The sequence below is a fragment of the Athalia rosae genome, chromosome 7 (assembly GCF_917208135.1).
Source record: "Athalia rosae chromosome 7, iyAthRosa1.1, whole genome shotgun sequence".
Taxonomy (NCBI): Eukaryota; Metazoa; Arthropoda; class Insecta; order Hymenoptera; family Athaliidae; genus Athalia; species Athalia rosae.
Genome location: NC_064032.1, coordinates 3,226,058 through 3,238,590, shown reverse-complemented (window position 1 = coordinate 3,238,590; position 12,533 = coordinate 3,226,058). Strand labels below are relative to the sequence as shown.

At 41.2% G+C, this 12,533-nt stretch overlaps 1 protein-coding gene across 4 annotated transcripts in view; it reads right to left on the bottom strand.

Annotated features, from left to right (window-relative positions):
* The window catches only part of LOC105683874 (netrin-A-like), a 79,868-nt gene that overhangs the window by 27,319 nt on the left and 40,016 nt on the right, over positions 1-12,533 (bottom strand). For all 4 annotated transcript variants that reach the window (XR_007279640.1, XM_048658978.1, XM_048658977.1 and 1 more), the window contains exon 2: positions 10,060-10,248. Coding sequence is in view for 3 of the 4 variants with exons in the window: in XM_048658978.1 (XP_048514935.1) it covers positions 10,060-10,248 (189 nt within the window). In the remaining variant the exon portion in view is untranslated. The remainder of the gene's footprint in view (positions 1-10,059; positions 10,249-12,533) is intronic.

The following is a 12,533-nucleotide window of genomic DNA, read 5'->3' as shown; positions in this document are numbered from 1 at the left end:
AAATCGTCGCCACGGTCGTTCGGAGGATTCCCCAGTTCCCTGGGGAATGTCTTTATATCACGTGGTGGTGTATAGCGTAGGATCGGTTTCACGGTTTATAAGCGTTCTTTCTTTCTTTATACACATATTATTACCCTCGGCACGACGCCGACGACGACCCGAATATCCCTTACAACGCGACTTTTTTTTTTTTTTCACCTTACTTTTTTATTTTTTTATTTATTTTTTTTATTTCTACGGCAGCTGTAAGTAGAACGTCTGTCTCGTCCCTCTTTTATTCTTCCGGGGTTCGAACCGTTCACGCGTTATTTCAACGATGAAAGAAGCTCTCTCTCCCTCTCTCTCTCTCTCTCTGTTTTTTTTTCGTTTTTTTATTTTCTGTTTTTTCCAAATTATTTCTATACGGTCTAGCACCTCCGGTATTTATCTTACGCACGTATCATAACGACGCGACAAACGATGCTCCTTTTCTTTTTTTTTTAAACAACCAAAATATTTTCGTCCGTCGAACAACCGGTTCCCCGACACAGGGATGAAGGAACACGCTCGTCCGGATCGGAGGGTTCGAAATTTCGAAAAAACGACGCCACGTTATTTTTGATCTGGTAATTCGAAACGCCATTTTTGTCTCAAGAGAAAAAGAGAAAAAGTTTCCCGATTTTCCCGTGTACACCCTATTCGTTAAATTTTATTCCCCACGACGTTAATTCTGAGGATAGGTCATCTTCTTCCGGTAGTTTCTTCCTTGCGTCGTATCCGCAGCAGATTGTCCCGAAGGATACCGGTCGGCAGCGGGTGTACGGGGGTGTGTGTCGGCTAGAGCCATAGATATATATATAAGCTTTTGGTTGCAATAACTCCGAACAAATAGGGTCGGACACTTTAGTTCGCCGCGGAAGTGGCTTCCCTGGGGTGTCATCGGGGGTGAACGTTGCCGCGAAAGCGAACAGCGAAATGATAATAACGTTAGCTCGGACGTTTCCAGACCTCCTATTTCCCTCTTCTGTCCCTCTCTATCGCATCGGTGAAAACGTAATGCGGTGGCCGGTACCTATACGTACAACACTGTGCCGTGCACACTCTGTGCTCCGGGAGTCGGCATCGTACCCCGGGGAAACGTTACGATTCCCAACCAATTTTGGCACCCCGTCGACCTTCCCTCAGGAACTATGTGTACCCCGGATTATGGTATACGGCCACCCCCGCCCGCGATTCCGCACGAAAATAACAAATTCCAGCATCCGACTGGACCGCTTCGTCGTTCGCTCTTCTTTTACCTAGTTTTTTTGTTTTTTTTTGCGATTCCTTGACGAGACGCCGTTTTTTTTTTTGTGGTTTGGTACGTGAGGAAGTTTTTCGTGTGACGGAGTGAAAAATTATTTCAGACAATCTTTGGAATTCTTTTGGGAATAAAAAATGAAAAAATCCGATAGAAACCGATCGATGACTATCGGGTTTTATCCAATCGTTGAAATTCGATATTTTCGATTTCTCACGAGCGGTATAAACCTGACTCAACGTTACTTCACTCGCTGTACGCTCGGTGAACAATAATTTGCTTCTACTTTTTTTCTTTCTTTCTTTCTTTCTTTCTTTTTTTCTTCTCTTCCGTTGCATCTGGCGCTGGATATTATTATACGCTTGTACGGCGAAGGTGGTACCGAGCCTACCTTTTTTACCTGTCACTAGAATTTAGTGTATCTTTGATTCGAGTTTAGGTGCATCCCGTACGCCGTCATATATACTTTAACCGTTCACACAGAGACGCCTCCGAAACGTTGCTACATAACTACGCAACGTTGTTCTCTGTAATCCTTGTACAAACTTACATACCTCAACGAGATTACGATCTCCAATCGTATCAACTGTCGATACCTTTTCGTTTTATCGATTCCTCTTTTTTTTTTCTCTCTCTCTCTCTCTCTCTTCATTTTCATTTTCATTTTCAAAGAGCGTTACGCACGTCGTACCAAACGACGGTCGCGCGCGTGTCCCACGCACGCGTCTACGATATATTGATGAATTTTTTTTTTTCTTTCTCTCAACTCTCGATTCCTCTTTTTATTTATTTTTTTATTTTTTTCTCTATTCTCGTATCGCATGAGCTACGTCTAGACAGATCAACCCCGCATGTGTAATAGGGTTACAGTCGTTTAATTGGGCCATCCGTGTCCGACGAGAGAAAAAAAAAAAAAAAAAAAAAAAAATGAGAGAAAAAGAAAAGGGAGTGAAATAAATAAAATAAAAAAATTTATACAAGTAAATCGGCACAGGGTGTAAACTTGATTAGTAAGGATATATATATATGTATATATGTATATATACATCGGCGAGGGTGGAGGGTATTGTTAAATAGATCAGAGCTCGTCGGGGTGAGTTTTTCTGTGCACGGATTTTTTTTTTTTTTATAACGGCAACTCGCGCGAGTGCAAAAATCGGTATGGGAAAGAAAAAAAAAACTGTCGCAAAGTTTGGGAACGCGCTACGGGCTGGACTGCGATATTTGTAGGAGAATGAGCGCAGTTTCATATGATTCAAGCTTTGATCAACGCCCCGGTTGCAGCGGCAACAGCAGGGCCGCTTAATTGCTTCCAATCTACACACCCGCCACAGTTTGCATGGGCACCGTTTGACCCTTGACCATCTGGATCGACGTAATCGCCACGTTTTACCGAGGCGTGACGAACGACGAACACAACCGACCTGCATTGCACAGCATTTATCGCTGCCCCTTCGAAAACGAACCTCCGGAAAATCTTCCCCGTTTATTCGTACTAGCGTTGCGTCCGAAGGGAACCCGGTAGGATTCTTTCGATTTTAGGGCAAAAAATTGAGTATTTCAAAACTCGATTCTGGGACGCTTTTCTAACTCATTTTGAACTGAGGAACACGAATCCTTCGAGGAATTCGGGCAACGAATTTTTCCTATCGAGATATCCTCGATTTTTCACTTTTTGGCTCGATAAATTGGCGATAACTCGATTAATTTCATAGATAGATCAATTTGGCTTTCAGATTCGGATTCCTGAGATCAAATTACATAAGAATATCATATAAATTCCAATTAAAAAAAATGTTGATTTTTCACCTAAAAATTGAGAAAACTTCACGGGTTCAAACCCCTTGGAAAATTTTCAAATTTTGGGAAAATTTTTTTATACCTAAAAATCGATTGCAGGACACTTTTCTCATGTATTTTGACCCCAGGAACACGAATCCGTGGGTCAAATTGAGCTACGAATTTTTCTCATCGAGATATCCTCGATTTTTTATTTCTTGGATCGATAAATTGGCGATAACTCGACCGATTTCATAAATTTGAAATATTCAAGAATACCATAGAGAACCTTGAAGAAAAAAAACGTCGAATTCATCTCGTATTCCGTGTTCCAATTGGTCATCAATTTTTCAACATAGGAATCCGACAGTCGTTTCGAAAATTTAATATTTCTGAAAACTTTCCATTCAATTTTCGTTTTTTTTTGTGAACGATTTTTTCGAAAGAGTCGCGATTCCGTTGGAAGAGATAAAATAAACACTTCGAAATTCGTCGAGATTCTAAAATGCCTACGGTGAATTCATTCACATCTAGTCGCCTTCTTTTTTCCCAACGGTTCAGGGGGTGGGGGGATACGATAAATCGTATTTTGGGGTACCATTTAATACACGCGTAAATGCGGAACGGAGTATAACGGCGTGTGATTCCCGTACGCACCTCATCAAGTTCTTTATTCTACGTTTGTATAAATCATATTTAATTGAAACCTAATACCGAACAACTGCACTTGGGTTGCAGCTGACTCCGTGTATAATATAATAGCTCGTAACGCACACGAATATATTTATCCGTCTCATTCCTGTACGAAGATATTTTCCTTTTTTTCGTTTTTCTTTTTATATTGTATCAACGATATAACACCAAAAAAAAGTAAGCGAGAGAAAAAAAAATATTATGTCGTCCGGTTTCTTGACCACGAAAAATTTGATCAATCATCCATATCGATGTAAAAAAAAATGACGTCAATTTTTCTCTGACCATAAAACCAAAATGAAAAAAGAGAAAAGAAAAATTGCAAAATCGCAGGTGTATGAATTACGTTGATTCGACCGGTTAAAATTTTACAGACGAATGATTGATCGGTTGAAGACATTTTTCAACTCTTGACGGTTTTCGTAAAGTAATACACCTCGTGATATATTATTTTAGGCGTATGAAAATATTATAATACGTGTGTGTGTGCATAACGTGTGTAGCTTCTACAACGCGAAGGAACCTGCCAGATAAATCTCCGGAACGCACGCGTCTAATAAGCTGAAATCTGACCCGGCGGGACTGCAGGTGGAATCGAGCCCAACTTTATTACACGCCCATTTCGAGATCCATCTGTCCTTTATTTTATATGCACACCTTATTAGGGCAAAGTTCATATTCAGAAAAAAGGGGCGAAATAAAAGAGAAGAAAAAAAACCCCAAGAGATTCCAAATGGTGTCTATCGAGTGGTCTATAAGAAAAAATGTCAAAGTCTCTTTTTTATTTTTTTGGCGAAAGTATTTTGAGAATATGCCCTAGGGGGGGGTGAGGACCATTCGAGAGATATTTTCTCCTTTTCATTCGCAAAAGAAAAAAAAAAAAAAACATAACAATATCGAAAAAAGGAAGAATGATCCGGGTCGCGCGTTACACGATAATAATTTATTGAGATGCGTGCGACCCTCTTGGTGCGATGCATCTCACGATTGCAATGTACGTCTGTATGCACACGACCATCACTGTATATATATATAAATGCATATGTATGTGGAATACATAGTTGGCAATTTGGTCGATATAATTTCGAGATAATTCGAAGATATTCGCGAGTCCGTCGCCGCCCGATGCGCCGCGGTAATCGATGATACAATAATTTTGCGGAGGAGTTTCGCGCTGACCGCTCTTCGTACGGGTTACTTACGAATCTCGCCGGTCAAAGATTCACAACTCACTTTTCCCCACTCGATCGATCGTTCATTGCCGTGATTTTCGCCGCCGCCGATATCCACCCCCCCCCCCAGTTATTTCTATCGATAAATAACCTTGTTGGTTTTTTCGACGAAACGTCCCGGCTGACGTATAACAACGTGTACGTATAGCGGTACGTCGTCGGTGAGTTGCAAAATATAAGGAACGTCGATTATAAATGGATCCCCATACATCAGTTTTCTCGGAGTATATTACACCGATCTTCACCGATTGGTCCTTCGGAACCCGGACGAGCTTTATTTTTATTTGATTTTTATTTGATTTTTTTTCATTTTTCAAACCACGAATTACGTGTATATTTCGGCGGTGAAATTATACAGCGCCGAAACATATGGTTAGGTGAAAAACTGCACACCTAAGGATTTTTTACACACGACTTTATGTACATAAATAAATTATTTTGTGTACGATCACCTGTAAATTATCACCCCGCGGAGCGTAAATAATGTTGTTGATAATATTCGATAGGCGATGTGACAGGAAGTGCAGATTTTTTTTTCTTAAATTTACAACACGTAAGGTGCGGTTTATATTTTATAGCGTATAATGTTTATCGTGGTATAAATTTTTTGGATCTCATGAATTATGTTTTTTCCAAAATGATCATCCGATGCAAAATTTGAGATTTATAGGGGCGATGGATTTTGTACAGGGTGCACACGCGGTACCTTTTACCGGTCGGGTCGGTTGAAAAAAAACCAAAAAACCAAAAAAAAAAGAAAAAAAAAACCCAAACAAATAATCAAAATCAAAAGGTGGATAAATTTCTTTTCTCCGGTGTATCGTGTATATCTATAGGCGTTGGATCCGATTCGGCGGCTATTAACCTGTCCGTCTACCTGTCGTCAGTTCGGAAATATATCTACTGTATATTTATGAGGGAACCTCGAGTTCTTATACGTACAGTATACCCCTGGTACGTGTGGTTTAATATATACATACATACACACACAAGTCTCGTGTGTGCATCTCGCACGATATCGCGAACGCAAACGTCAATCCGATCCAAAGAAGATCGACAAATAAGATTCACTCGCGCGAGCCTCGGACGAAAGATTATACATAAGCCGACAATCATTCCCTGTGGGGCAGCACGAGCAGATTGAATTTAATTCGAATTGAATAACCTCGTTTTATTATTTGTTCAAATAATAAATTTTGTCTTTCGTTTTTTCAAGTGTCAAAAGATTGTGAATTTTTCCTCTTGTTTTTTTTTTTTTTTTTTTTTTTTCGAAGGGCATTCCGTGTCGATTCAACCGGATAGGGTGAAAAAAAAAAAAACCCACCCAAGAAATAGCGAAGGAGAGGAAGAACAAAAAAGAAGATTAATTGACAAACGTTAATTCTACGGTATTTAAAAATTACAAATTTAATCTTCGCGTGCATGAAAAAAGCACGAATATTATAGTGAATCCGATGAAAAGCTTTTTACGTTAAATCGGCAAGAAGAAGATGAACTTCTCGTCGGTCAATGACTCTGTAAGTTACTCGGGAGCTTTTAGCAGCGATCGCGACCGTATGCATAACACGAGGGTACGGCGGAGGTTATGAAAAAGCACAAGCGACGTCGTCCACCTGCGCCGTACGTCGTGTGTAAGGAGAAAAAAAGAAAAAGAAAAAATTAAGAACGTAAGAAAAGAAGAAAAGAAAGATAGGGTAATTGCTGCTGCTGCTGCATCGCAACGTTACAACGTCTCCTCCGCGATAATCGCGTCCCTCTTTTCTTTTTTGCTTTTCATGAAAAAGAAGAAAGAAAAAAAAAAAAGGACAGCAATTTTTTTTCCACTCCTTCATCTTCTTCCACTTTTCTTTATTCTTTCAATTCTCTCTCGTTTTTTTTTTTTTCTTTCATTTTTTTTTTCTTTTTCAACCACCCTCTTCGTCGGGTGGATCGCTTCGAAAGCTGCATCCGCGGGCGTGTGGTCGTGGACGCGCGGCGTCGCGCTTTACTACCCTTCCTCCACCCACCCCCCCTACCCCCCTTTCGCTCCCCTTCTTCTTCTACTACTTCTTCGCGGTTGTGGAGTAAAAATGAGTACTCTTGAACTCGATACGAAATACAAAAGGGTTTCGCTAGCTCTCCGATCACTCACTCGGCATACGTTAGCATATTCATTACTCTCTACTCCAACCTTTTTTTTTTTTTTTTATAGCCAACACTGCAAGTGAGCCAGCGAAACTCGCTCACCGCCCATTTTTTTCTCCCCTTTTTTTATCCACCCCCTCGCCCCCGCCGCCGATTCTTTTTTCTCCCCTCGGATCCCCCCTCTCGTACCTCCGTTTTACACCGATATCCGGACCGTGTGTGTACAACCCTTGTACTTTTTAACGTCGCGCTTACCTACGTGTAACTATGTGTAAAAGATCAGCAGTTACCGACCCTGTAGGTATACGTACGATATACCGTACGCGATGCACCGGTGGAAGTTTTTTTTTTTTCTTTCTTTCTTTCTTTTTCTTTTCTTTTTAGCGAGAGACTTTAACTGGTTGAAAAATCGGAGCTGTTTGTGCCGCGGTATCCGTACGGTGAAAATGAGACGCGAATTTCCGTCGGACGAAAAGTATAAAAGCTAAAGCGAAATTTAACCGGAGGAGAGAAAGAGAATTGGGAGTCTGCACACAGAGCTTGGGATGCAGCTTCGTGTTTGAGAAGCAGCAGCGGCGGCGGCAACCCTTCCCCGAGGGCGTACAGAGGGATAAAATAAATATGGAGGGTTGACCCCGTATCTATATAAACACACGTATATATATATATATATATACGAGTGTACGCCCCATATACACACACACGCGTGTGTACATAGCTTTAGGTATGTACGGTAAGTGTACATATACTTTTTAGTACACTCACGCGTTGTACTTATAGCAAACAAGGGAAACTCCCAATATCGCGGTACAGCTACCAAGTCGTCACCCCTGTCTATGGCGAGAATCGTCGCGTGCGAAAAGAAATGAGATAAAATGAATCCCGAGCTTTCTTTTTTTCTTTCACTCCCTATTTTTTTTTTTATTTTCAAAATCGATCAACGATCGTCCGAAATTTGTGGAATTCCGTCGGCGAAAATTTCGAGGCTAAGAAACGAGCGTGAAAAAAAAAAAAAAGGATCGACGTCGTTCTAAAACCGCTGACTTGTGTGGGATTGAGTCGTTCGGATGGAGTGTTTTAGAGAGATGTTGAAAAATTTTTCAATTTCTGCCGACATCAGACCGAATTATTTCCAATCGGGAACTCCTGCATGCGCTTTAAACCCCGATAGGGAGGCGGCGGGCGAACGGCGTCGCTTATAAAGTCGACTCTGAGGTGGCGTTATAAAAAATATACCTACACACACGCTCGTATTACAGGCGAAGGGCAATGAATATATTCCGGGGCTGATTCTTATCGCGAGAACATTCATGAATCCGGCAACTTGGAGGATCAGAGGTAGAGCTACAAGGGTATACGTATACACGTTAGGGGATGAAAGTATGAATTTATCGTCAGCCCCGAATGTGAGAGGGTGATTTTTTTTTTTCGCTCCTTCTCTTTTTTTTTTCTTTCAAACTCTTCCCGCACCTCGTATCATTCGTTCGGAACGACCGGCTCTGAATCGTAAAAAAATTAGGAGCGAAAATCGAGAAATTATTGACAGCAAAAAAAATCAGAAGTCGATCGCAAAAACTTGCGAATGATTTTTTTTTTCTTCGAGAATCGCACTAAATTTTGTTGATAAGAGGAGTATGCTAATAGTAAAATTTTCAATCAGAGATACGTCATAAATAAGCGTCTGATTTACGTCCACCCAAATTGGGATAAATCTACAGCGTGTTTTGACGACGTTAAAAACTGGGGGGGGGGGGGAGGGGAAAGGAAAAAATAAATTGGAAGGGGAGAGACAGAGAAGAAAAAAAAGAAGGGGAAACGAAATCGTCGTTGCGACGTGGGGTATTTAATGGACAAAATGCGTAATCAATAATCTTTTAATTAACGAGTTTTCTCAAAACGTGCCGGTATACCGGGGATGAAATTAGGCAATAAAACAGGGTACTTAAATACCGCCGCGGTTCAACCTACTCTGTACGGAGCACCTGTTAATAATAATGGTAAAATTTTTTCATCAATTTTTTTCTCTCTTTTTTCCGATTCGAATACGGCCGACGTACGTCACACGACGATACATTCGGGATACGAAGTCCGACTCCGTAAGGCTGACTCTCATATACCGATAAAAGAGAAAAAAACAACCCATTCAATAATTAACGATCGTATTTATAATGTACAAGCTTTTAATCACATCCGCGAGTAAATTAGAAGAAAGAAAAGATTAAATTAAAAGAACCCGAAGAGATTTTTCTCTCTCTTTTTCTTTTATATCGCCCCTTCCGCACTCCGACGAACCGCGCGACGAGAAATTGAGAAATAAAAATGAGGGGAAAAAAAAAAACAAAAAACTATTTAATAACCAAAGATAATTAGTGAATTTTTGTAAATCTTTCACAGAATGTGTAACGTGTATCCAAAGAATTTCTTATTACAACGTACACAACGATACAATACGGAAGACCGAAGAAAAAAAAAGAGAACGAGAGAAAAAAGGAGGAGAATGATATCCATGCAACGTATGTATGGCGCGGAGCTCTTAGCGCAGTCGTTATTGTACAGATTGTGTCCGAAATTAACGAAGTCTAGCTAACAACCGGCGAGTATATTTGCGCTTCTGCTTTAACACTGTTCCCTAAACTATACACGTCGTTTATTTTACTTATTATTGAGTATGAGAAAAGACTACCGAGGAGGACGACGAGTGAGAAACTCGCGACGCGTTCGTCGCACATATTTGTACACCGCGTACGACGATGTCCTGTACAAGAACCGCGTTTACGACATCCGTGGCGGCGGAAAAACGTGCCGGAAAAAAAATCCGACGCACCGCGTCTCACGTGAGAAAATCGACCGACGTGAAGGAAAAAAGAGAAAATTTTCGCTCCGCTTTTCTTTCTGCATTTTTTTTGTCGGAAGAAACAAATCTGCTGCAAATAACGGATAAAGGTGACTCACGTTTGCAGGCCTTCCGATGGGTTATTGGCCGTGCCGGATCTCTGTAGTATCCTTCCCTGCAATAGTGACAGTGTCTTCCGGCAGTCGAATGTCTGCACTGGAGACAAACTCCGCCGCTCACGCGACCCGAAAGTTTGTACAATTCCATGTTGAATCTGCACCTCCTCGCGTGCAGATTGCAATTGCAGGCTGAAAACAGACGAAACGGAAAAATTGATTAAAAATACATTTTGGTTGTATGTGACAAATTTTGACGGTTTTTCGTTGTAAAAAAAAAAAAAACAGAAAGGGAGAAAAATTCGGTTGGGTGGAGTTCGGAAGAAGCTCGTTAGTGGCTACCTAATTCTGTACACAAACAGGCACATTAGTATGTTCAAACGGTTTGATAAATCATTGAATTTTTTTTAGTTTTCCTTTGAAAAAAAAAGAAAAAAGAAAAAGAAAGAAAAATTTTTTTCAGTCTCGCGTTGCGGCTCGCAAGCGTAAAGTGTAAACGTATACGCGTATGTTGGTACGACAGTTAACCGACACATCCGGTTGCTGCTGCACCGTGTCTCCGTCATTTTATGTATAAACAATCGGCGTAATTTATCGTGTTTGATTTACGATAACTTAAGAGCGAGAGACCGCGCGCAGCCTAGCTACTAACGAAAAATCAATATTTGCCGAACAACTTATAATATCGATCTGAAAATATTTCCCATCGATCGTCGAAAATGGAATTTGTCCTTTTTTCGAAAACCTCCAGTCCCTCCGGTTAATTTGTTTTTTTTTTTTTTTTTGGAGAGGAAAAAATTCGTTCTTATCCTCTCGGAATATCATTCTTAGGAAGAGAGATAGAGAGAAAGGAGAAAAATATTGATCTGTATCTCGACGTCGATATTATACGTTACGGGGTGTACAATGAAATGAAATATATCCTACGATCCATTAAAAGCTCTTCGATCCGCTCCAGATCTGGCGTGGTAACAAATATTTCGGGTACACAGAATGATTAATAACGGATTAATCCATACGCTACGATTTTATAATAAACTAAAATTGTTGCCAGCTATAATTCTGCTCCAGATGTCGCTATCAATCATCGTAATTAACAATTAATCACCGTTCGTTACGGTATAGATAAAAATCGATGCCGGTAAATTCTTCACTCCACTGATAACCGGGGGCTTATTCATCTTCATCCGGCTAAACCGTAATTCGACGATAAAATATATGTATAGCGCGCGTGACGCATCCGTCCGAACCAATGAGAAAAAAGTACCGGGAATAGGAATGAAAAAGCGAATCTCATTCCCATTTCGCACGCGTATCTGAAGGATCGTCGGAAAAGTGACGATGATAAAACGACGTTTAATTTCTGAAGATGGTAGATCGCTTTCTGCGTGTTTTTACACGACGTAGACCGAGAGGGGTAGCAAGAAAAGGGGGAGGAATCCTCCGGGGACTGTCCTTCAGGATTCCCGTCGCTGTGTGGGTTTACCGCCCGATATATCCCGAGGGAACAATCAGAGTAATAATACCTGCGGTACCGCTGGTATGCGCGTCTGGATACACGAAGCACCACCACCACCACCACCGCCATCGCGTCGTCTATATATTACCCGGAGAGACGGCTGACGTGCGGCTCAGCGTCAACGCGGTGTGGGATTACATTTGCAAATTGAGCCCTGAACTGGAACTATCCTCTAATTACACGTCACTGGAGTGGATTTTGTCCCAGTTTAATTCCAACCGTACCTACTATCCGTACCGCGTCACAACTGCCGGTCAGAAGAATATTGCCAACGTCGCTCGATTCGATTTTATAACGAATTTCATTTTCCGTCCGTTCTCTCGTCGAGTGATTGATTTATTTTGTCCATTTAATTTTCAAAGAAAGTTTTACTCGGATTATGAAATTTTTTTTCCTACTCTCGGAATCCGAACGATATCGCAAAATTGTAATCGGGCCCGTGATAATGAAATCACGTTCGAATTCTTTTTTTTTTTTTAAACCAGTGTACAGCTACCCGCGGTTATTGAAAGAGAAAATTTCGAGTTACGCAGGAGTTCGAATTTCTGGTCACGTTTAAAATTCCGTTGGCTCGTTAAGAAAAACGCCCCTGAGATAAGGTCAGGCTGGGGTGTGAGAATATCTCGGAGGGAGGTCCCGCCGTTCGTACACGAGCGCAGTAGAATACCCTGCAGTGGAGAGATCGTATGTAACACAAAATCGGGATCCGTGCAGGGAATATGGGGTCGGACGGACCCTCAGGACTACCCGTAAAACAAACTACCCAGTCCCACCGCAACCGCCCCGAACACGCGCCTTCTTTATCCGCGATTCTTTCATCTTCGCTTTCGAGCCGCCATTTCATTTTCCAAAATATCTGGACCGCTCTCACTTCGTTCGAAACGACTTCGGGAATTTTTTTTAAATTTTTTCGAACGACGGATTTCGGTGGGACTCAATTGATCGTGCGAAGGAACAG